The following is a 23113-nucleotide window of genomic DNA, read 5'->3' on the forward strand; positions in this document are numbered from 1 at the left end:
AGTCTACAGTTCTGCTGTTAGTTCTGTTGGGGTTTTGATAGATGTGGTCCTGGAAGATTGGTTATCCATGTTGTACATGCATCAGTGTTCATTTTTATTGTTCTTGGCAATGCAACACATGGATTTTTTTGTCAAACTAATGTGGTAAGTTGGAGAATGGCAGAGATGGGAGTTATTTTGGCCATTTTAGCCCTCTGGGTCCTGTTCATTCATCTGAATCCCTGCGCTCTAGGGGATTAGGGATTAAAGAGTACTATAATGGTCACTAAAACTGAGAACAGGCTTAATGATCATGGCAATAGCCCAGGTACTACTATGAATACTAGAGTATTGTCTTCAGCTCCATTTTCTAATTCACATCTTCCCAGAAGGGACGTTATCCTTGAATGAGACATGGTAATGGCATACGGAAAAACACATTCAAGAATAAAGGAGAACTGTAGGATAGATACCATCTCAAGAGTAAAATGTGTTTGGAGAAAGTACAGAAGAAGCCTGATGTCATTTCTGTAAGGGACTAGCATTATGTATTGTAGGGCAATATACATCTCAGGAATAGTTCTGTTGAAGGAAGCATGGGAGCATGCAGTGTGTCACCCACTCGCCCTGCCTATTTCACCATTAGTTGTTTACCCAATTAAAGAAGCATTTTCCTTCACACTTTGAAATCTTTTGCCAATGTATGCTGCTGATCTGGTCTAAGCAAAAAAGAAAGCTACATGGACTATCAAGAAATCTAAAAATTAATTATGCGTGTCATTATTCTAAGGAAAACATGCTTATGGAATATAAATTTGAATTAAACATGAGCTCAGTGTGTCAGACTTGGCAGCTTCATGAGCTAACATAAACAGGTTGCAATGCAAAGTCCGATGATAAATTAGTTACCTGGAAAAATAAAATTTTAAATGCTTTGTTTTAGGGCTGAATTAGAGTTTCAGATCTCTGCATGATGTCTAGAGACTTAAGTTTTAATATTTAAATAGTGTAGTGAGAGTCTATAATGGAAAATGTTCATGAACTGAGGAATTACCTAAAGCTCTCGAGAAAGCTGCTGTCTATAAAGAGTTAAATTTTTTTCTGTCTTTGAACAGTCTGGAAGCCACTTCAAAGATGTCTTTAAGTGGTAGCCTAGTTTTGTGCCTGTTCATCCCTTTCATTTGCCTCCCAAGAGTGTAGCTCAGGTTGAACCTTGTAATGTTGGAGAGTCTGTGCAGCAGGTAAGGAAATGATGGGTTTTAAGTGTGCAAGGGGAGGAGGAAGTGATAGGCAGGGAAAAGAAGCAAATGCTCTGCCAGTACTTGTATGCAGAAGAACATTCTTGTGCCTTTGACAGGGACAAAATTTAAGACAACCTTTTTCTTGCTAGACAATGAATTTTTAAAAATGTGGGACATGCAGTATCACACCATGCTTGGAGAAATTTGTGCTAGAAAGAGCGGCCCAATGGGCATGAACGAAATGTACTCAGCATAAAACCAGTCCAGATATGAAGCTTTTCAAATACATAATAGAGACGGATAGATTTCAATATAGAAAATTCGTTCCTGTGGGGAGAAACTATGCTTTAACATGACACATTGTACAAACTCATTTCCTCAAGCTGAGAATACCTGAAAAGGTAGCTACAGAATGACTTGTACATACAGTTCTCTAGATCCTGCTACCCCCACCAGACATCTGCAAAGACAACTTCTGAAAAACGTTTTCCAATTACATTTTGATGTCACAGTTCCAACAGCTATGCAAAAACAACTAGCAAAAGTCACTGGCTGCAGTCGCAACACTCTTCTGTATGAACGGCTTGTGGAGGACAGGGTGATTAAGGCAGACAGCAAATAAGAGAATCAAAAAGAAACACTGTTATAAATGTTACCTTTCTTGGAGAGGGCTTCCCCTGCTACTGCTTGAGGTGTGCATCTTGCTCTAATTTGTTTTCTTGCTGTTTCCCTGTAGCATCTGTGCAGTCCTGTGCAAGTCACAGAAGCAACACCTATTAGGAAACTGCCTCCTGAAAAAGTAGTCCTTCTGAAAACCCCAGCAGTTATGGGGAAGAGGGTAAGGATGAGAAAATAGGCAAGTGATCTTTAACACAGAATGTTGCCGGGGGAGAAGTACATAGGTCATAGATTTTGCAAGAGTAAGCAACAGCGGAAGAGGACACATGTTTGGATGAGTAAGAAAATTGGTTACGAAGTAGAAATGAACTCATCTCAGAATTAAATAAAAGACTGTGGTATTTGGATGTGTGTCCAGCATGCAGACATCAGTTCTGCTTTTCACTCAGAATCATGCCAGTCTGGCTCTGCAAAAGGGACCTTTTTGGTAGAGTTCCTCTTGTACTACTCAGCTGGCACCAGGGGTACATGGTGAGAGGAAGAGCTGCTGTCGTAGAGCACGCTCACTGCAATGCCAAGATCAAAAAGTAGCAGTAGAGAGTCCCCTGAGTGTTAAAAAAAATTTTTAAGCAACATTGACAATGATTTGAGAGAGATATGCAGGGAGAAGTAGCAGTAGAGGGTCCCCTGAGTGTTAAAAAAAAAAAATTAAGCAACCTTGACAATGATTTGAGAGAGATATGCAGGGATTCTCCAATATTTCCAGCCCTTGAACATTTTTATTTTGTGGGATGTAAAAAGCAATGACCCAGGGGAATAGTCCTGTGCAGTCTTCCCTGGCAAGCAGGCATATACAAAGCTACCAGAATTTCCTGCTCAAAATTCAGTTTTTTAAACACTGGAATATCCAGGCTTATCATAAAATCCGTAAGGCTCTTCTGAGGGTTTCTTGAGCTTAAACAAAAGATAGAGATGTAACTTTTATTTGTGATGTCGTCTCCTTGGAATGATCGAAAAGAGAATGATCGTTAGGAATTCAAGAGCCAAAGCTATTCTGTTTGTGGAAACGTATAAAAATACAGTCCTCTCTGATCTTCTGAAATTAGGAAGTCCTTTTCAGCATTCTAACCCAGCATTCCAGGCTTTTATGCATCCTGGCCAAGAAGATCTTAGATTCTGTAGTATTCATAGAAACTGTAACAACATATCTTAAAGTGTAAAGGAAGCTATCTTTTCATAGACTGTTAAGTCAATTAGTTATAGACCAAAATGATGGAATTCAAATCTGAATCTGTGATTCCCCCCCAGTTTGGTTCAGTGTTCCAGTTCAGTCCTCTCTTTACAAGGATCCAGCACATATTATAAATAATCGAATAGTCGTAGCGCCCTTCTACTTGCTGTTCCCTTTTTAGAAAAGATGCTCAGCTGCAGTTATACAGAGCTTCCATTTCACCTCTGCTGTGCTGCAACTCTAAAAATTGGCTTCTTACCATGGTAAGTCAATGAACCTCAAAGGAGTAGTAGAAAGCTTATAAAATAATTTCCCTGAAAATAGCACTTGATCATTCAGAGTGGAAAAATCTCATTTTAATATGAGTAACAACTATTTAATTGTCCCAGTGCAGCGAGTTGGTCATTTGTATTGTCTGTTTATTTGTTTTTTATTCTGTCTTATATTATTGTCATTTATTTATTCTTCATTTCCAAGGACTCTAGCAGTTATAAAACATCTATAACCTCCTCTCTAAAAGCCATCCAAAACATATGACAGGAAGTTTATCTTCCCTAGAAGCACACAAATGTTTGAAATGAGTCTGTCAGTGGAAATGCTGTGCTTTCATGTACGTAACCTGCTGCTTGGAATCTCTTGACTGAATCTAGGTGAGGTTATCTATGAACCTAATATTGCCAACAAAGGTACCCGCGGCAAGTGAGTTAAGGGAAATGTATTGGAGAAAGTTATGGCTGGCAGGGAGGACACGTGAATTTTTAAATTGTAGGGTAAAAACTATTTCTGGTTTTGTAATCTCATAATATGATCACACTCTCCTTGAAAGCAGTGGCAAAACACTTGTCAACTCGAGTGAAAGTAGGTTTAACATCCTTGTTTTCACCTCATGAATCTGCCAGGGCAATCCTGACTTTCCGATGTGACCACGGAATTATCTAAGCTACATTATTTGTGTCCGTAGTTTTCTGGCTTACACTCCGAAATAATGCTTCCAGCTTCTTTAGTCCATTTCAAATCCAGGTGATCCCAAGTGCTTTACAGACTGTTATGAGGTTACATTAAAAGAGATCACCTCAGATGCCAGAGAGATGCACCTCTCGAAGAAAGAGTACGCAAAGCCATTTAACAGCATCCACCCAGAGTTTTAGCACATTTGAATAGGAAGAAATAATGTTACAGTCGACTGACTGCAGAAGGAATTACAGGAGATCAGCTGTAATTACTGAAACTGGAATTTGGCCAGAGTGCCAAAACTGATGTTTGGTTTTTGCTTGCACTTTTTGTCACTAATCCCATGTGATGTGAAATGCCAGCATTGGTAGCACTAAAACTGATTTTAATATATAGGCCAAGGTCAAATAAAGACTGGCTGTATGTGATGCTATATACGTGATGCTGGTTTAGTCATTTTGCTTTCTGATTAGCTCATCTTTTCTGATATGTATTTAGGTTTTCTTCAAATATTGGGAGTCTCTTTTTTTTTTTTTTTTTTTTGCCTTAAACTTCCTTGCAGAGCGCAGATATGAGCAGCAGATGGAAAGTGCTTTAATTTTCTACTACTATTGTGTTCTTATTACACAGGACAATCTAGAGCAGCCATGATACCTCCAAAACAGCCAAGGCAACCGAAAGGAGCTTTGGATGATGCCATTGCCTTTGGAGGACTAGTAGACCAGGAGACGATTAACAACTTACAGCCAACACCACCTCCACTGCCAAAGAAAACCATTTTGAGAGCTAACACAGAGCCGACTCCCAGAGATCTCCAGAAGCAGGCTCTGGAGAACAACCTGTGCATCATGGCAAATCCCACCTATGACATCGACACCAACTGGGAAGCGAGCAGCGCCTGCTCTTCCGTCAGCCTGGAGCTCAAGATACTGGACAACGAGTCAGGGGATTCCTTGGACAGGCCTACAGAAAAACTAAGGGCAACCACCTCAGCAACTAACAGTGTTTCCAGCCTAACCACTATCAGTATTAAGGACCGGTGTTCCAACAGCATGGAGTCTCTAACGGGGAGACGCATCTCGCAGACTAAGCAGGGCAAAGGTGTCCAGAAGCCACAAAGGCAAGCACTTTATCGAGGAATTGAAAACCGAGAAGAGGTGGTGGGTAAAATCCGAAGCCTTCACGCTGATTCACTGAAGAAGCTGGCACTTAAATGTGAAGACTTGTTCATGGCCGGGCAAAAAGACCAGCTGCGATTCGGGGTGGACAGCTGGTCGGATTTCAGGCTCACCAGCGACAAGCCGTGCTGCGAGGCAGGCGATGCAGTTTACTACCCAGCTTCTTATGCAAAAGATCCTCTGAACAATTACGCAGTCAAGGTAAGAGGGGTGTAATAAACAGTAATCCCAGATTATCGCTGACAAAATGTAACAACAATAACTGTAATCTGCAACACACCCAATAGCGATAGGTCCCCAAAAATACAAGCGCATGCTGCTTGCAGCAGTGCTGTGTGTAAAGTAAGATTCCCAAAATGCAGGCTCTTCCTTCTGTCAAAAACCCTGTGTGGCATTGCTATCTGCTGTTTAAGTTTCATCTGTTCTATTGCACCTCCAAAATTATTAAACCAAAATCAACACAACTCAGTCTTTACCATGTTTAATGAAATATTGAATATTGGTTCATCTGCATGCAGATGATACTAAATCATCACTCCTAGTTAGGAAAGATTTCCATGTTCAGTGACATGTAATTTTAGATGTAAATTTTAGGCTAATATATCTTTATGTTCCCATAAGGTCTTATATTTTCACCACTGTTCATTACCAGCCTTTCCAAAGCTCCGTCTAACCATCAGTGTTGCCTTATAAGCTATATTTTAAAAGAAGTGGAACTTGTCAGTGTTAGTTTTGTGGCCTTTTAGTAAACAAACAATTGATTTGTGTCTAGTTTATTCTCCAGCTAACACATAAAAGAAGTAAGATTTACTAGATTTACTGCTAATACATTAATGAATAGTCGGCAGCTATCTTACTAGATGTTCCTTTACGGACTTTTATAGAGGTAATTCTTTCTGAGCGCTGTATCTCTACAGCTCTCAATGCTTATCTGGTGGGATGATAGTGAGAAGGACAGCAGAGACTCATAGGTCTCTCAGGCTTCCTGTGCAACCTTGAACATATCACTGAACTTCTGACTCTGCCTTGTTGAAACTGAGATAAAACATCTATTACCTAACACAGGTGTGTAAGCTTAATCGATTATTCCCTATAGAGTGATGGTGATATTCACAGAAGGGTGGTGCTTTACAGTAATAGAATGTTGTTGCCAGTCCTGCATGATTGTTTACAAGAAAGAGATGAAAAAAATAAGAGGTGAGATTGGTGCAACTGATATGTTCTCCTGAAAGTTGAAAAGGCATCTTTTTAAGGCAGATTTGTGGGCATAACTGTTTATATGTCTTCGGTTATCAAGGACCTCTTTGAAAACCTGAAATGAAATAGGGATGTCTTGTGCATGCCATATCCAGTGGAACAAAACAGCCAAGAACCAGACCATTAATATTTCTGGCAATATCTACTCTGGTTGCAGAACCAACAGTCTGGCATTACTCAATTTGAGGCTTTTTGGTTGTAATACAATGACACAAAAATGCTGCTTCTAGGATCTAAAGTGGTACTTTTCAATATGGGCAGGTCTGGGCTATCACAAATGTCATTCTTATTTGCGCAGTAAAGATGTGCCCTTAAAGCATTCCCTGTCAGGCAAGACCTGTGTAGTTGTTTTCTTACCTACTGTCCTCCTAAAAGGGTTTCTCTTGTAGGAAGCCAAGGAGAAGAGCGAGCAGATATGTAACATGGGCAAATATGCGCTTTTTTTTTTTTCGTAAGTCAGATGTCTTAAAAATAGTTCTCAGCCTAACGAAATTTATTGCAGCATAATAGGTGTGATGGTCTTGAGAGTGAGTGAAGTATGCACAAAATATTCTGAGCTGGAGGTCACCATAACTGTTACGCTGTTACGCTGAGAGGCACAGTTATTCGTGAAAATACCCTCCCTAGCACTTCATGTGATCTAGGGAGATACTCTCACTACACATGTTCTCTGATTTCTGTATAAGCCAAGCAGGGCCAGCATACGGGACAACTGTTTTCTCATTTTCTCTTTCACATATCCCACGTATTACAGGTTCAGCGAGGTTGGGTTCTCTTCAGTTGTGTGTTTCTTTGGTGCATATTTTTATTACTGCATTCTCTACACTAATACGTTGAATTATATAGCATTGTTTAATTTGTCATTACTGGATTTTTTTCCCCCTAAAATCAGTTATAGTGAATTTCAACTTTGTCTTAACATTTGCCCCAAGTTGATTTTTGACTTAAAAGTCATCAGTCCAAGATCAGATTTGTACAAAATCTCATACAACAGATGGCTATTACATTACACAAAGATTTGGGGAATTTAGCTTACACAAAAAATACCCATGATAGTATATTTGTTAAAGCCAAATTATATAATCATCTACCTCCAACAAGTAAGCTATGTGTTCCTGCCATTTAAAATCCCTTGTCCCCAAAACAGGATGGCAAAAGAATTACTGGTGTGCCTAGTGAATCCAAAATAAAGTCTTCCTGTTATTTTTGATCAAGTCTTAGAAATACACTTTGAAAGTGAATATAAAGCCACATCTTTGGACAGTGTACATTTATGTAGCTCTTTTGAGTTAAGTAGAACTATCCAAGCAACAGGGCTAACAATTCACACGCTTCTTAAGTTTCCATTATTTTAATATTAGATTTGAGAAAAAATGTGATAATGGGATTTTTTTTTAATTGTTATTCTCTTTGTAGAAAATGGGACATTCACCCCCAAATGCTGTTAAGAGTCTTAATGCATTACAAAATTCATTCTAATATTGTATCTCCAAAAGTAGAATTACAAAAGCACTGTTAAAATTAAGCTTTAGCCATTTAACTACTGCTGAATTAAATTTACAAGAATGAACCTTTTGTGCAGATGAATCTACCAGTGCACCTTTACATTTTGGTGGCATCACCAGCAAAAGATGATCTGATAAATTTGGTGGAAAACGAGCACAACTTGTTCTGTTGGTGTGGATATTAGAGGAAACATCGTGTATGGGGGTGTGTTGTTTCAAAGCATTGTATTATGCTTTTTGCTTCACTCTCACCTAATCTCCTAGTAAACATCCCACGCAAAAAAAAGTTGCAGGGACCCATGTGGAAATTATTTTGACTGAAACATTATAAATAAAACAGTAAATAAGTCATGGTCAGAAAACTACTTTTCCAAATGGAAAAAACAGACGTTCCCTTCCAAGAAAGGTTTCCATAAAATTCCAGTCCCTGAGCTATTTGTCTTTCACTAAGCGCAGTACCATCTTCTAAGCAGTTGGTAGGTCTGGGATAATATGGATAAACATTCCCCTGAAACCACAGTCTTATCAGTAATTCCAAATATGTAGTGGAAAGGTTACATTAAATTAAAAGCAGCAGAGAGCACCAGCTTTTTGTACAAAGCGGGCTGGCCAAGTTCAGTTCTTAGTATCCCAACACAGACTGAATAAGGCAGTGATACGACACAGATCTCTGTTATTTAAAAAAAAAAAAAAAAAAAAAAAAAAAAAAAAAAAAAAAAAGAAAAGGTGATTACTCAGAATGAATAATAGGTAGACAAGATTAATTACTGTGTCAGTGACGCAAACTACTTCCACTTTCAGTATTAAACTCTCAAAGAAATTACTGAACAATATCATAAACAGACTTACAGAAATCATGATTCAGAATCCACACAGAAAAATAGCGAGATAACAGGCCAGCGGGTTATGGCCTGCAGCGTGTGTGTTCTGGCCACAGGCCTGCACTGCAATGCAGCTCAGGCAGGACAGGAATTGCAAAGGTACAAACAGCTCAAAAAGGAGCAGTTAAAATTTATTGCTTTGATTGCTACAGGGCAGAAGTAGTTGTTCTAGCAGTAAAAGCTTAGAATTTCTGCTAAGGTTCCTGTCCCAAGCATAAAATCGGGCAACGCTGAAGTAAATATTATTGGGCTGAATTATAGTTTCCTAGTTGAAGCTGACAATTATTTTCTAGTTATGTTTAATCTATCACAGCGCTAAGGTATTTTTTTTTGTAATTCAGTTTCCTAGTGGAGCTTCTTGGTGAAGTGTTATTAAAGGTCATCCCAGAACATCATGCTTCAGATCAAAATAAAGCTATGTAGGTACGTTAAACTTTCAGCCCATTCAGAGTTCAGTCACAAGGAGTATAGAATTCTGTATTTTGGCACATCATTTAAAAAGTCAAAGCTCTATTCCAAGGCCAGATCAAGAAAATGAGGTCAATCAGAGATCAAACTGGCCTCCTTGGAAAACAAGGTTGTGCCAAGAACAGGCTATCAATTTGGGATCAGCAAGCTTTCATTCTACACAGAATTTCATTTGCAGTTGTCCCTCAGTGCAGTACAACAAAGCAGCACAGATGGTGCAGTCTTTGTGATCTTCTGTGTTTCTTATTTTCAGCACTTGTAAATTCATTTCCCACAATATTCATCTTACTTTAAGTTCACTGATGCCCTGGAAAATGCATAGGACAGAGTGGAAATGAGATTCCCTGCTGGGAAAGTGGAAGTCAGCTGATGGCATGGTAGGCTACTGGACTCATAAAAGAAAAATAAAAGCTAATGCAGAGCAGGTTTTAGAAGCTCCAAAACATTCAAATCTTGCTTCTTGGGCAGGGGGAGGATTGAAATGGCAGGATATAAAGAAACCTGTCCTGTCCCTGTATAAGTGTATTGGAAGTTTAATTCATATGGATGCACTAAAGAAAATATACATGATGACAGTGCATTCCAGCAAAAGGAAGATGGAAACTTTCTGTTCCTTCTTACTCGTATCTCTCCTTTTTTCTCATTGCTTTCTTGCATCACATGGAAGGGCTTTTTACCAACATTGCTTCATGTTTTGAACAGCCAGCTCTTTATCAGCTTTAGAAATGAGGCTTGCCAAGCCCTTATCAACACCTTCCTTTCAGCTATTATCACATACCAAATCTTCTTAGCTCAGTTGATTGTATTTCATTAAAGCAAATGGTAAATGACTGATTGATCCTACCTTCTGTTGGTATTTCAGTCAAAGTATTTTCACCTTTTTCTTTTCCTGTGCCCAAAAATAGGAATTCAACATCCTATATATGTAAAAGGCAACAGGATTTCCATATTTTTTAGACTAGATGACTGGAACAGACAAGCTTTAAAAATCGTGCAAAGAAAACTGGGCCATATATTTACTCACAGTTTTGACCTCGCATTAACTGTCACAAACAGAAAAGCAGCCCTGTAACCACTCCCTGAGCAATTCATCACAAGCAGTTTAAAACACTTGCTAATGAGGCCATCCAATTTCACAATTTGTTCCCTAAACCTTTTTAAATGGAAATACAGACTTTGGATGCATAACTTACTATAACTCAAACCATTTTGAAAATTTTAAATCTTGGTCATTGAGGTGATAGTTTTAGGTGACAGCGGAGTAATTCCAATACAAAATGCTAGGGTGAGCATTGTTACCTATTAGTAGTATTAAACACTAGCATTCAACTACTCCATTGCAAAATGGTAATATAAAATAGAGTTCCAAGTAAAAGCTGCAACTCAGAAAATGATAAAAGAGTATAAGAGGTTTTTTAGTAAATAAAATCTCCATTCTACAAACTCTCTTTGAACAGATCAATAAGAACATGTTAAGTTTGTCTCCACTGCTCTCAGTACACTTCCCCCATTCTAATTAGATATTGGTAAATAGGAATCTGAACTCTGCAGCCTAAAACCTCAGGACTTCTCTGGACTCATGCAGCTGTATTTCACAGCCAAAGCCTGAAGAGTAGCCAGACACTTACAGGAATATCAGATTACAGCAGGTCTGTGGTTTAGAAACTATTGTATGAATTCAGACAAGTGATTTGTCATCATAGACCATTTTTTGGGTGCTGCTTGTAGACAACCTTGCTTTCCATTCCTCTTGCTGACTGCAAAGTATCTAGTGTACAAATTTTAGTGTTTTTTACAGTCAGCAATTTAATCAGCCTTAAACGACCCAGCTGCCTCTTCCACTTCTCACTTAGTGGTGTTTGTAAACAAAAAGCAAGAAGCAGAAAATGCACCTCTAATCAGATCTCAGCTCTCTTGTCTTTGTAGATACTGCATGCATGTTCATGTACCCATATACTTCCCGGTATTAAAAAGAGAAGTAAAAGCATCCAAAAGCCCTCACCATTGGTCATTTGTGGGATTAGAGATTTATTTTTTCTTTATTGGTTATGTTTTTTAACTACAGAATAAGGATGGAAAACTGTTTTCGTGAATGCAGTCATTTTAGTATTGATTTTAATCATGATACTGTTTAGTCTTTAATTTCTGTGTTGTTGATATAAGGAGAGGAGTCTGAAACAAAACCTTGTATTTAAGAACTGGCATTGGGGGAAGTTTGGCTCTGCTATGGATTCAGACTTCAGACACTGCTCTGAAGGTTTTCATGACCCACAGCAACAATAGAGTTAATAATGTGACTTGTTCACCCTGGGAAGTGTTATAAGGATCCTTATATATAAAGCTCTGTTCTGCTTGATGCTGGAGAGGTCTTAACTGGAATATTGTATTCATTATAGGGTACCACTCTTCAGAAAGTTGCAATAAATCAGGAGAAACCAGAAAAGAGCAACAGGAGTCAGAAGGTTAGGAATAAAGATAGTAGGAATGAGGGCTGGTTATTTTCAAAAAGAAGACAACAAAGAGGGGGAAATTTACATTTTTCCCAAGTGTAAAGGTGTAATGATAAAGGATGGGAATCAATTTTTAATATCAGCTAGGAGAAAGGCTATCCATTTAATTTCAAGTAAAAGAGACTTGGGATTGAGAAGCAGGAAGAAAAAGAAAGGAGAAGATCGAGAAGGACAACTCTGTTATGGGGTGTTTTTAGTAGGCTGGGAAGGCATTGCTTAGGAATGATGCAGCTGGCAACAGAGATCAGATCTGCCTCCCAGGCCGGTTCTGCTGGCTCAGAGGGAAAGGGAATGGGTGCAAAGGCAGCGAGCGGCCCCTGCCCAACAGCTGAATGCCTTCTGGTGCAGATGGGAGCACCAGTCATTTCTAAATCAGCAGGAAGCACTGCCACATCCACAGAGGCCCATGAAAGTGTGCTTTTGTACTATCCTAATTCTAGGATTGCCAATATTTTCTAAAATGAGCAAACCTAGGCTAATGTTGAGATATGCAGAGGCTATCTCTATTATTTTAACTGAAATTCCGGTAATAAATTTGAGAAATCCTTTTCCAGAATGTTTAAAAAGGTCTTATACTCACCAAATGGCAAAGTATTAACGGTTTTAAAAGCAAGTATTCTGTCGGTTATATATTCCTAATAGAATATAATTTTTAGCTAGCAGGTGGCATTAGAAGTCCTCTGTGGGTAAAATGAAATAAAGTACAATAGCCAAGGGCAAGTATTTTTTTTTTTTCACTTTTCTTATCAGCAAGTAAGCTTGACCTTAAAATTTAACTCTTTCAGAATGAGTTTATAATTTAGATTAGGTCAGTTAAGTATTTTTAAAAACTAAAGGCTGGATTACAACACACTGAACCTTTGCTGCAGTTGGAATTTATTATCCTCATGGCTGGCTGTGAAAAAGACCATGCACTTGAAGGGCACAGTAGACTAAACTATTCTTGTTTTCCTTAATACCTGGTCTCCCAGTCAGATTTGATACACGCTGGTAGGGTCTACATAACACTTTTGTATTTCTGTCTTCTGTGCAGTATTTAATAAATCTGAGGGCTTTGGTCCCCAAGACAATCACCTGACATTTTTGTTTTCATACAGAATTTAAAGGTTAATGCTGTATTTTTACTGTATTTGTTTAAACATCTGTAACCCTTGAGAGAAGGGGGGGGCAACTTTCCAATGATAACTCACTTCAGCTCTAACAGTATAAAATATATTTGAAAATTTAAATTGGCAAGAGCCATTGTACAAAGATACTATTAACTTTTCCAGAAAATTATGACTCTCTTAAATAAAATCGACCAGAAAATATATTTTTCAAATTTGTTATGTTTGTGCATGGCAGTTATAAACAGGCAGTTTAAGCTGCAGTGTACATAATACATAGGGAAATTTAAATGCTTGTGAAATATGGAAATACAGTACCAAAACCAGGATGACAATCAAAATACTGTAACGACTTGTGGCTATTTCATATGATAGATTATCTGGCAAAGCACTCTCCTGATCAACAAGCATAAAAGACTAAATCTCCCATTAAACTATATGTTTCTTAACCACATAAGCATGTAAAAGATGAAAAACTTCTTTTTTTTTTTTTTTTTTTTTAGTGAAATGTAAGTTTATAACTTATCCTACATAAGTTCCTGAGAAGGGGAAAAATGAGAAACGGGGAGAAACGTCACCTTCTGCTTTATATTTAGGGCTAGTATGAGATCTGGCATCCTGGTTGTTGTGACAGTGTAGAACTAGTGCAGACTTTCACTAACCTTAGTTATCTGGCTTTCCTTGGCTTTCAGGGATGAGCGACGGGAAGCTGTAACTTCATCTGAAGAGACATATCTTCCTGTTTCCTCTTCCTCTGAGCTTTGCAGTTAAGACCTGTTGGTGCATTATACAAACTGAATACTTGGGGCTCTAACCTTGTAAAGATTAAAACATAACACTTAACCTTACAGGCTTTGAACGATCTCACTGAAGTCAGTAGAACTTAGGTTAATATGCAAAGGTCAACAGGCCTGAGTCTTTGTAGGCTGTAATTTTAATCAGTAAATCCCTTAGAACAGAGGCCCTAATAGAGGTTGTCTGGTGACTGCTGTAAGGAGGTTGGAGCTGCCAGTTGTTACGGCAGTACAAACAATAAGGATAATTACTATGGTGATAATGATATGTATATCAACAAGATATTTCTGTACAGAAATTAAATACAGCTAGATATGGCAAAACAAAAATATATATTTGGGATTTTGACAAATGATTGAAAGCAATTAGGTTACCATACTCTAATGAGTTTCCATTCATCACCTGAGCTCCAGCAAGTATGCCTGCAGCAGCCCCTGCCGTGCACACGTACACCCCTCACCGCAGACGTGATGTGTGAGCTTGACACAGCTGTAGCTCATAGATTGCAGTTTCCAGTTACAGTGGGCAAGGAGCATGCAACCAGTCACTTAACTCAGCTGACAGGTGGTAACTTGTTAAGCCCTGCTAACTCAGTCATGTGCAATCATTTGATCATACCCTCAGATATTCTATGCATGTTTCTTTCTATCTCCTATTGCTATTGATTATTTTTATCTTGTTTAAGCTTCACAGAAAGCGGAGAGAAAAACACAAAATCAAATGATACGGATAAACAAATAACTGTAAAGCTTCACTGTGCATTTACCATACATCAGCTGCTATTCTGGCTAAAAGCACAGCCTGCCTGAGCTGTATTTTCCATTGAATAATACATGCAGAGGGAGAGCTGCCTGCACATACTGGTCTGCTGTTGCTTACTAACCCATGGAAACGGTTCATGTGCCTTAAGTTAGTCTGCCAAGGTCGGGTCAGTAAAACATTTTTCAGTGTTTGCGTTTAGAGCTGGACTGTGGATATCCATCAACAAGGTACATATTAAAAAAAAAATATCTAAAATTTACAAATTTAAGAGTTATGTCTGTTCTGTTTATTTTGTTCCCTCAGATTTGTAAGAGCAAAGCTAAGGAATCCCAGCAGTATTACCACAGCCTGTCTATCCGGCAGAGTCTGGCTATCAACTTTAACATCCAGCAGGACTGTGGCCATTTCCTTGCTGAAGTACCAGTTCGTCTCCTTCCGTGGGAGGATGCCGATGCACCGGAGGTGGAAGAAGAAGAGCGGGAAGAAGAGGAGAAAGAGCCTGAGCAAAAGAACAGAGACAGTCCTTCCAATACAGAGGCTTCACAGAAAGACAGCTCAAGCAACCAGGGGACCATCAGCAAGCCACGCAGCCGTGTTGTGGTCATCACGCGGGAGGTCCCATACTTAACAGTGGCCGACTTCGTGCGAGATTCTGCACCTCGCCATGCCAAAAGCCCAGATTTGTATGAGAGGCAGGTCTGTCTACTCCTTTTACAGCTGTGTTTGGGCCTGGAGCACCTGAAACCCTATCATATCACACACTGTGATCTGCGGTTAGAGAACCTGCTGCTGGTTCATTCCAGACCAGGAGGCAGCCCGCTGAGCTCTGAGTCGATGGAGCCCAGTCCCAACACTGCTTGCCCCGCCAGATTAATAGTGAGCAATTTCTCCCAGGCCAAGCAGAAGAGTCATATGGTGGATCCTGAGGTCCTACGGGATCAGTCCCGCCTGGCTCCAGAAATCATCACTGCAACACAGTACAAAAAGTGTGATGAGTTCCAGACTGGCATCCTCATCTACGAAATGCTGCACTTACCCAATCCCTTTGATGAGAATCCAGAGCTGAAGGAGAAGGAGTATACCCGTGCTGATCTCCCCAAGATCCCTTGCCGTTCCCTCTACTCTCAAGGGCTTCAACAACTTGCCAGCTGCCTGCTGAATCCCAACCCTTCAGAGAGGATCCTGATATCAGAAGCCAAGGGAATCCTTCAGTGTTTGCTTTGGGGTCCACGTGAGGACTTGTTCCATGCCCTAAGTACATCTTCCAACCCTGCCCGGAGAGATGCTGTACTTCAGAACTGGCTGGATATCAAAAGGACGCTGCTGATGATCAAGTTTGCAGAGAAGTCCTTGGACAGGGACTGTGGAGTTGTTCTGGAAGACTGGCTTTGTTGCCAATATCTGGCTTTTGCCACTATAGACTCACTTCATCGCATCGTGAGAATCATGCAGCAGCACTAGTTTGTAGAGCCTGTTGCTTTTCGTGAAGCGCCCCCAGCCTCCACCCCAGCCCTCACTCCAGCCTGCCCTAGGGCTCGCACTTTGTCCAAGTGTTAAAAACTAGCCTAGAGAGCAAAGCCAGCAACTCTGAGCAAACAGGTTCTAATGGGAGAAATTGCATCCTGTACCCAGTATGACAGAAACTTTACTTTTTTGCCAGGCCTGTTAGGGATTGGTTACATATACATGACTGCATTTGGATCAGGTAGTATGTAACTTGATTAATTTTTGGCTGAAAAGGAGAGCAAACCTTGATACCACTATTTCTACCACCACAGTAAACAAATTGCCCTCCTCTTCTGGGTAGTTTCTGTCATTCCCGTATGTAGCACCGGTTAGTGAATAGCAGTGACCTGAAGCAGAGATGGATTAGTTGTAAACGTGAGATGAATGATCCACCATGCCTCAAAACAACCCATTTCCTTCCATTCCACGTATCACTTTAGTCAGTCTCCCACAAGTGGGCTGGACTCCTTTTTCCTTTGGTCTCAAGCAAACAGATTCTGATTTTTCTCTTACACTTTATGCCTTCTGGTTTTCTTCCCCAGATGCAGTTACCCTGCTGACTGCAGCAAGTGTCAGTGGGGCAGCAAGCATCTGTGTTCCACTTTCTTCCCTCCTGTCTCTCATTACCCATACCCTTTCTAACCACGGATCTGTGATTTCAACAACGCTGCCTTAATCAGACCATTACCCTTAGCTTAAGACCTCTGCATTAAAAAGCAAAATATGCATGCTTTGTCTATCCCATTTCCTACATGACATTCACCAGTCTGGACTGTTGATGTACTGTAGCTATAACCACGTTTATGCAAGAATGATACAACCCATGGTGGGCAATTGAAATTCCCCTTCCATCGCAAAAGGCACTAAAGCCTGACTTGAAATGGATAGGACGTACATAACCTTCTCTGACAATCACTGCTATGAATCGGGGACGAAAATAACAGCCGCCTCTTTCGTTTTATTTTGGTTTGCTCTTGTCACTTGTGCCATATTGCAAAGTGGGACTGAAATTGGCTCTGCTGGTATGTTGGCAGGAGATAGAAATGTTTAGAGCTTGTCTGTGTGTAGCTAACAGGCCACATGGAGACACTTTTACTGCAGACGCAGTTCTCTGAAGGGTAAAAACAAGGGGGCAAAAACACTGTTGTTTAATTATTGAGGGAGCTGTTAAGTTTGGCAGCCACAACTAACAGTATCGTGATCCATTTTTCCCACAGCGGTGTTTGGCTGCCTATCTCTTGTCTGTTGTAACTAGTGTCTTCTAATGTTGCTATAGACAACACCCTAAAAATGGAATGTTGTCAGAATAGCTCAAAGAGCATTGCAGACAGTTTTGGACTACAGCAGGAACTAGTGAGGATCAAAGAGACAGAATTTTTAAAAACCTCAACCTGAAGGAGCTTTTCACTTTTAGAGGCCGCTGCTGACTTCCTTCCCGGACCTAACAGCCGTTTCCTACGGAACCTCTGCGGTTGTACAGACATATCTTTGCTCAGTATTGCTAGGCTCTGAATTGTTCCTGACTGACTCTGAAGAATTTATCTGGATGCAGGGGAAAAAGTGATACCGAATCTTCTGACCTGGGTGACGGAAAGCAGACAGCCCTAGTTATGAGCCTGTGCTTCTCTCCTATGGATCTATGTGCAATTCTTGTATGTATTTTTTAAAGCTGTACATTACAGTGTTCACTTTACACACCAGCCTTTACCTGACGCTAGATCTGCAGCCCCTTCCTTTACTTTCCTGGCACATAAATGCAGATATCCATGTGTTCTTTTTATGGATTGATGTTTCATTTTAATTCTTAAAACTGTGAGGAATCAGTTCACTTCAGCCTTGAAACAAATAGCCACTTTATACAGCATATGCATGCTTCGACCAGATGCATGGAAACTGAACAAACAGTCCTGCAGGCTTAAAGTCAGCAAAACTAGCTCTGGATCCACACCATACATTGGGAGGGGTTGAAATGTCTATATTATTGTTCTCTGGCATCTATCAGAGCTAAGCTGAATAGTTTTGGAAGCCTACATCGATTGTGCCGTAGTATATAGACTGTCTTTGTGACCTTTCTAAAGATTTTTTTTGAAACTTCTGATTATTATTCTTTTGTTTGATTCACCTGTATCAGTGAAGGATCAGGCAAGGATAAGGATAATGTATTTTAATGTGATACGTATTTTTTTCTTTCTCTTTTTGGCAAAAAGGTTAGGATGGCGGCATTGATGCAGAAAAAAGAGGACAGTGCATTAAAAGCCCAAGTGCAATGAATGTAGTTGAGGTACTTCCACTACATCAGGAAAGAAAGTTTCTCCACTACTGCTGAGCAGCTCACAGAAGAACCTTTACAAAGAATCACACACGTTCAGTGCAGCCCTGCTCTATCTGGACACAGGAGGGCAATGCTCTCATAGCTTCCATACGCTGAGCAGAACCCGTCACTCGCGCGCTATCTGCTAGCTGGTAGTCACAATGTGTTGAGCTACAAGTAGGGCTTCTTGTTCTCTGTGGTCTGGTCTTGTGTTTGTTTCCTAGTGCGTGTGCACACATAACTTCTCACCTAACTCATACAGGCCCTACGAGCAATTCTTGGACCACTTGCCGTTGCAATGGGCTCATTCCTTGAAGCCAGTGGGTGTTTACGGACACGTGTTCTCAAGTGTCAGTTTCATGCCAACACGCACATGCAAAGTTGAATTTTGAATGTTTTACAGCCATAGGTATTTAATGCAGCTGGTCCGAAGCCTTTGTATCTCTAGCTATCTAATTTCAGTTTGTATCTTTTGTGATGAACCAATACTCATTTTAGCTCTGCAGTATAATCAAGCATGGATAGATGTTCACTACCAATCTCTTTCTTGTGCAGCACTGGGTAAACTTTAGCAATTCGTAATGTTGTGTGTGTGTGTTGTTGGTTTTTTTTTCTTTTAAAAAAAAAAAAAGAATGGTCAAAGTAGTTGAACACAATCTGGCCTGAGCTATTCCTTGGGAAGCTTGAGGCTGACTTTGCAGATATGCCCATAACTGATGATTGTAACTGTGTTTGTGGTGGTTCTCCATCCTGGCAACAGATTGTGCCACATAAATATCCAAGAATGTATGCATTAAACTGATTGTAAACAAATCCTAAAGATGCTACAGCATAATTGCTAAGCAAAAGGAAAAAAACCCGCTCTGTTTGTAACTGGGATCCTGTGTATGACAGGAACAAAGCCCCTGGCTGTGCATGTTGTAACTTACTTGAATGTGTGCACAGATCTTGAATTTTTTTTAGCAATGTCGCACTTTCAGTTGAGCTCAAGAAATAGGAAGAGCTGCAAATCTAAGATAACAGTATTGACTGTAAATATATATTTTTCTATTAATAAAAGCTGTCATTCAAATATTTTTAACATGAACTCTACAGATTTTTCCAGGGGAAACTAATTTCTGGGAAAATCAAATGCTTGTTTGAAGAATTATGATGAGTGATTTCTGATCCTATTAGAGCCATTAAAAACCTCTCTAATGTTACAGAGAGAGCACAGTGATTGGATTCACAATGTTTAGTGCCTTGTCAAAAAACTAAAATGTAGCTTGACAGTTGGTGGAAATCTTATTCTTTTCCTAATAGCCCTAGAAATAATACTGCCCACAAGAAGATGCAAAAGACTTTGCAAAATTAAATGCTGTACTTCCTATGGTACTGAGTTGATGTATTCAATGAGATTTGGTTTGGGAGTTGATGCAAATGAGTTCCTTGTCACTTGTAGTACAGCATAAACCTGAAGTAACACAATTGTGGGCTTTCAAATTTGGGATCTGCAAAGGGAAAATAACAGTGGGTAACAAGTCATTTGGTCTAGAGCGACCACAGCATCAAAAGAAGGCTATTGCTTTGACAATCTACTGCAGACTCTCAGCTTCTAGGAGATGAGGAATCTAATTAGTCTGGAAGAAGAGGCGAAGGTAAGGTGTGCTGCTTCTGCTGTATGTAAGTAGTGGATGTGCTGCACACCGGGCTCCGGTGTGAAACGCAAACCTCGGTTAAAACAGGAGTTCTAAAAAACTGCTCCTGTGATGTTACGGAAAATGGTTTTGTTTTCTGTTTCTTAAATGGGAATTGCTTATTCACTAATTATCTTTCAAACCTCAGATCTGATCCAGGTGAATATAAAGAGAATATAATACTTAAAAACTCGCCTACAAATTTTCAGGAATGAGGGAATCCAGAATTTTATTCTGGAGTCTCTGCAGTGTCCAAATATAGAAGCCTGGTCTCACTCCAGTATTCAGACATGATGAAATCAGTAACTCACACTAAGATACGGTGTTGCTGGCCTACAGACAAGAATGCATGTAGCATTTACAGAAATGTTCCACCTTAAATCTTTTATGCTCCACACATCCTGGCAGCACCCACAAGGTATGAATGGATCATCTTGACGTTTTAACACAGGGGAATTCCCACATATCAGAGAGAAAAACATATCATTTAAATATATCACATGTGTGTTAGGGTTCAGCTACTTGGAGAATTTATTCAGCAGCTTCACAGTGTAGGTCCTTAACTTTAGCATCTGAAAATAGTATTTGCTGCTGAAATAAAACATATCTGTTTCTCAATTCTTGTGCTGAGATGCCCCACCTAATTTTTTTTTGTTTGTAATAGCAATTAAATTCATATGTAAATATAAATTAAATAGTCCTGTTTTTATTTAAATAAATTGTAAATTTTCTGAGGAATAACATGGAAAGTGAATCAGACCTTTTAGTGCACCTTCCTTTTCCCCTTTCCCCAAATGGGAATTAAGCTGTTTCTCTGTAGAAACAGTACACAACTGTTAGTCTGGGCATGACTAGGCCATCTATTTCACTCTGATTTCACAGAGGTAGTGTTGGTTCTGCTGAAACTCTTGTAAAACCTACAGCACAATCAGAGCCCTTCAGTCCCCACAGAAAGAAACGTGATGATGACTTAGTTATGCATTAAGATAACATCAAAGTGCAGAAGAGAATGTTAAGTACCTCTATAAAAATACACCTGTGGAAATGTTCTATAAACAACCATCTGGATTCCAAACACTTTAAGGGAGAAATACACACACACTAAAACCCTTTTCAAAAGAAATATTGGGGAGAAATTTCTTTAGGGCACCCTCAACTCCAAAAGAAGGAGCAGGTCTTTCCCACTGCTGTGTTGCAGAGAATTTTTCATAGACGTTTGTATGGGTTTTATTATTCACCTGGATGCAGTATTAGAAGGATGATGATTTTGAATGGCCATAGAATGTAATTTCAATAATATCCTGTAAATCTCCTTGCATTGGTGCTCCACCCAGCATTTAGCTGGAAACCAGAGAATGCTTTCAGATCAAGCAGAGTTGCCAGTGAGAAATTAAAAATACTCAACTTACCTGTACATAAGCATTTTACCACTCTACAGAATTTGAGAATTGGGTTTGTACTTCAGACTATAAAGATTATTTTTTTTTTCCATAAATCCAAGGGGAAGATTTCAGGGATTTAGAAGAGGTTGGAACTTCTTTTATATGGAGGAAATATTTGTTCATATATATATATACATACATACATATATATATGAATGCGTGTGGGCATGTTTTAATATATATATGTATGTATATGAATTTTTGTATCCCAAAAGTATTCTTTGCCCCTTTTTGCTTGAAAATATATATATTATATATTGTATATATAATATATATTTAAGAGTGTGTAAATCTGAATGTAGTCATTTCATAAATAACACCTCTTCAAAAAGACTCGAAAAAACTTTGTTTCTTTGTCCTTTGGCTTGTTGGTATTAGAAGGTTTTGCAGTTGAAATCCTTGGGTTTTTTTCTTTTAAAACTTAATTATGCTGAGCATTTAAGAATATGTTCTTGTTTGTAATGAAAGGGGGAAATTTATTTTTAAATTAGGGATTCCAAAATTGATGGACTTTTATAGATGGGATTTCTTTAAATCCCTTAAATAAGGGATTTTTTTTTTTCAATTTCAACTTCATTCTTGTGGGTAATTTGTGTTTGGAATTCCTGGTTGCATTGCTTTATCTGGTGCTTCATATTGATATTTACACGTTTTTATATAAATAAGTATATAAACTTCAAGCCTTTGTGATCAGGGGCAGTTACACTCTGGTTTGCTGTGGTACTTTGCTGTGTACTCTGTGGCATTCATGTTACTGTGTAAATAAACTAGTTTTATTACACTTCAAATCAAAGCTGCAGTTGTCTCATTTATTTTTCTGTCTTCCTTGGCAGTAACAAGAATGCATATTTCTGAGGAAAATGCACGTGGCAAGTCCAGTACAAGATTGTGCTACAAGAATAGCTGGCTGGTTTGCAGCAGGAGCTAGTGTGCAAGCATGGCAGATACAAACTTCAGTCCATAAGACTGATGCTCAGCACCTCCAGCCATGGCACCTCCAGCTGTGCCACCAGGATGGCCAGGCATCCCAGCCGCAGGAATGGCCAGTGCTTGGGACACTGCGCCACCTGCCATCTCTGGTGTTTTCCCCACAAGTCTCACCATGGCTGGCACTATTTCGGCTCCATCTGGACAAGTGGCAGCGGCAGCCCAAAAATAAGCTGGCCACCAGCAGCTGCTGTTGATTGAACCACTGTCTTGTAAGGCCTTCTTGGAGAGAGCTGACTTGACACATTAATGAAAACGGTGACAGCCGCGTGTCCACACTGGGGCAACCGTTATCACTGAAGGAGCTCAGCCAAAGTTAGCAATTTCCCTAGTGTGGACAGGGCTTAAATGACCTGCTGTGAAAGAACAAAATGACTTCTAAGTCAAATTTTTATACGCTGTGACAAAGCAGGATGCCTCTAAGGCAGTCGTCTGCAGTGGAATTCATTTTGTGTCTGATCCGTTACCTTGAAGCATACGGCCTGATGGAGGGTCTGGGAAAAACAGATGGGATAATACGCATCTTCCGTGATCATGCCGACACACTTCAGTGGCAGTGAGATCAAACAGCTCAATTTTGTACCCAGTTTTGATAGGCAGCAACACTGGCTCCAGATGCTGATTTATTAGCATAGAACAGATGACACCATATACATTGGAACAATGCTGTGCTTGTACTTCTGCACGACAATCACGCTGTTCATAAATA

The 23113-nt window shown here is 39.6% G+C and overlaps 1 protein-coding gene across 8 annotated transcripts in view; it reads left to right on the forward strand.

Annotated features, from left to right (window-relative positions):
- The window catches only part of PEAK1 (pseudopodium-enriched atypical kinase 1), a 131164-nt gene extending 108954 nt beyond the window's left edge, over nucleotides 1-22210 (forward strand). For 7 of the 8 annotated variants that reach the window (XM_014944399.1, XM_014944400.1, XM_014944397.1 and 4 more), the window contains 2 exons: nucleotides 4651-5399; nucleotides 14786-22210. In XM_014944399.1, coding sequence (XP_014799885.1) covers nucleotides 4651-5399; nucleotides 14786-15943 — 1907 coding nt within the window. In that variant the 3' untranslated portion in view covers nucleotides 15944-22210. The remainder of the gene's footprint in view (nucleotides 1-4650; nucleotides 5400-14785) is intronic. The other variant, XR_001412328.1, reaches the window with a different exon arrangement.
- Nucleotides 22211-23113: the final 903 nt, after the last annotated feature.

Source organism: Calidris pugnax, unplaced genomic scaffold (genome assembly GCF_001431845.1).
Source record: "Calidris pugnax isolate Ruff unplaced genomic scaffold, ASM143184v1 scaffold70, whole genome shotgun sequence".
In the NCBI taxonomy this organism is placed as follows: domain Eukaryota; kingdom Metazoa; phylum Chordata; class Aves; order Charadriiformes; family Scolopacidae; genus Calidris; species Calidris pugnax.